The sequence below is a fragment of the Pararge aegeria genome, chromosome 12 (assembly GCF_905163445.1).
Source record: "Pararge aegeria chromosome 12, ilParAegt1.1, whole genome shotgun sequence".
NCBI lineage: Eukaryota > Metazoa > Arthropoda > Insecta > Lepidoptera > Nymphalidae > Pararge > Pararge aegeria.
The window spans coordinates 8,793,523-8,796,581 of NC_053191.1; the positions used below are offsets into that span (position 1 = coordinate 8,793,523).

At 33.9% G+C, this 3,059-nt stretch overlaps 1 protein-coding gene across 1 annotated transcript; it reads left to right on the forward strand.

The window, feature by feature from the left end:
- Nucleotides 1-425: 425 nt before the first annotated feature.
- On the forward strand, nt 426-2,553 carry LOC120628181 (general odorant-binding protein 84a). Its single transcript, XM_039896427.1, has 4 exons — nt 426-633; nt 1,237-1,298; nt 1,528-1,675; nt 2,297-2,553. Exons 1-4 carry the CDS (start codon nt 429-431, stop codon nt 2,380-2,382), a joined length of 501 nt encoding a protein of 166 aa, XP_039752361.1. The 5' UTR covers nt 426-428; the 3' UTR covers nt 2,383-2,553.
- The last annotated feature ends 506 nt before the right edge of the window (nt 2,554-3,059 follow it).

The window sequence follows — 3,059 nt, forward strand, 5'->3', positions numbered from 1 at the left end:
CTTAGAAACACTTCTTATTCTGATAGGAGACCTGTACAGGGCCAGTAATGGGTTGATAGTGAAGACTAAATTTCTTGGGTTACGCGTAAGAAAAATCACGAAATACAAACTCAAAAAAGAGTTTTATGGAAAGTTATAAATGGGAATATCATGTGTAGCAAGCCTTAAACTGATCACTAAGTCCGATCACGGACGAACCGATCTCTGAGTCTAAAAAATTACCCCCGAACACCCTATTACTCTAATTGTGCATGACCTTACGGATTATAATTTGTAATATAAAAAACAGGTAAGAAATACAAAAATAATGTTAATAAATTAATAGTAGTTTATGAAAAAAAAATGTACCACGCTTCTGCTAATTCAAACAGTCGGTATAAAGCCGACGGCGCGGGGAAAACTAATGGATATCAAGAAAGAACCAGAGAATGAATCTCGTTTACGGCTTAGCGTTTGTGTTGATAGCTTTTTCGCTAACGGAATGTACCACCAAGGAAAAAGATAAATCAAATAGTAATGTCGAGATAGAGACTACAACTGCATCCATGTCAATAGAAGAACGAGCCAAAAGTGAAGAATTCAATATAATGGAAGTTATGGTGGAATGCAATGATTCATTTCGTGTGGAAACGTGTAAGTAAAAAGATATAAGTATTCAGCTATCAGATGTTACTGGTAAAAGTTATATTCAAACTTTTATTGCAAAATCAAAGTGCAAACCACGTTTTTACTTTTCATAATATTTATCTGCTGCCATATATATAATATTTATATATTTGATGACCGATTGGCGCAGTTTGCGCTAAAATGTTTGTGTAATGAGCATGATTTTTTTTCAGTGTCTGGGTGTTTATATGTATTTTCTAAGTATTTATGTATATAAGTCATAAAAATATTCATCAGTCATCTTAGTACCCATAACACAAGCTACGCTTACTTTGGGGCTAGATGGCGATGTGTGTATTGTTGTAGTATATTTATTTATTTATATAATATGACGTATTTGGTAAATCACTTGCTTTAAAGGAAAAGATCGCCAGGAAACCTACATGCCTGAAAGTTCTCCATAATGTTTTCACCGGCGTGTGAAGTCTATCAATGCGCACTTGGCTAGACTATGGCCTAAACCCTTCTCATTCTGAGAGGGGGCCCGGTAATGAGTTGATAATCATGATATATGACGTAGCATTTATGAATTAAACCAACGGGCTAAACTTGAACTTTTTTTTGTTTCAGCATATCTGGAGAGTTTTAATAAGAGTGGAAGCTTTCCAGATGAAACCGACAAAACACCTAAGGTTGGCTATTATTATATATTTTTTAGAGAATGGTTTTTAAGTTTAAACCAATACTAATAATATAATGAGGACAGTTAAACTTGAAACTGTTCTGATCATATTTTTATTAGATATTAAATATTCAGCCACTTACTTTTCATTTATTAGTGTCTAAGTCATGAAATGATTGAGTATACACCACCGCTACTATTTCCCATTTATATTTCTTTAATCGTAAAAAAATCATTAGTGTTTCATGCGCTGCGTTTTGGAGAAATCCGGAGTTGCTTCGCCTGCGAGCCAGTTTAATGTAAAGCGCACTGCCGAAATATTTCCGCAGATCAGGGACATACCCGAAGAAGATATTGTAAAAATTGCGACTGAATGTACTGATAGACGTAAGTTTCCAACCTACTTAAGTAAACAAACTTAAAAAAAATCTACCGGTGTTCCTCTAGATGAAAGGAATAATTAGCAACAACATAGCGAGGATCTTGTGAGGATCTCCACAATCCACGTTCCATCAGTTTTCGATGCTTATAACCAGGGATGTCTGTCAATGTCGTGGAGGGGACCTAACTGCCTTTTTTTGTTGCACGCTTGTATTGTAGAGAAAAACCAGCATCTTCGAACCCTCCCTCCGGCTACTCTGTCACAGATGCGTTTGCAAAAACCCAATAACCTACAAAGATAGCAATCTTAAAAGGTTATTCTCCTGATTTCTGATTTGACGACATAGCATCAGTAAATTGGTCCTAATGGAATAGATTATTACTTTTGCCTGTTTTTAATAACAAAGAACAAGGCAATTCCTAAGTAAGTAGCCACAAGGTATGGTATTTTGTGTTTTTATTATCATATTTTTCATTTTTCGTATGGATTTGAGGTTATTAAAAAAAACTGAATTGTGTCGTAACTTTAGATGGCACCTAAAGTCTCACCTAAGAGATGGTGAAACGTTTTTTTCGCTTTAGAGACCTAATTGCAATTTAAAAACTAATAACATGTTCTTTTTTCAGCCGAAACGTGTAAATGTGAGAGGTCATACCAATACCTGAAGTGCTTAATGGAGACTGTCATTGAAAAATTTGAACTTAAAAGATAAAATGTCATTTTTTCCTGGTTACATAATCATATTATAATGTATGAATAAAGGAAGGATATCTTGACCGACCACTGTGCTACTCTTATGAAAAATATTTTTGTTTATTTTTAGATGTCACTACACTTACAGTAAGAAAGCAAATGTTAAAGAAATTTTCAAATATATGTAAAATTTAATTTTCCCCCTTTCCCTTATATTTTTTAAAGGCCACCGGCTAAGTGAACATTTAGATGGTTATAATCTATACATAAAAAATAAAATCGTAGACTAGCTGTGTCTGTACATTATTTTTTTTTGCAAATTGACGTTAGAAATAAGCGTAAAAATGCAATTTTTGGAGTTTTGTCTGTTTATCTGTATGTTTGTTGGTTTATGCGCGCAAAAAGTACTCACGAATACTCCGAATGCAATTTGGTAAATTTATAGCTCATCCTTAGGATTTAAATAAAAAATACTTTTCATCCCGAAGCACATTAGGGTTCGTGCGGGCTATGCGGTGATAGTTTTTGTAGATTTTACTTTATAATTCGGCCATAGCTTAATCGATTTTCACTGTTCTTTTTTCACCGGAAAGTCTGTATTTTATCTAGTCTTAGTTTAATTTTATCAAAATTTTGTGAAGATTTGGTCAGTATTATTGTTCGTAGAAGAAATAACTCCTCAGCGGTCAACAGTGA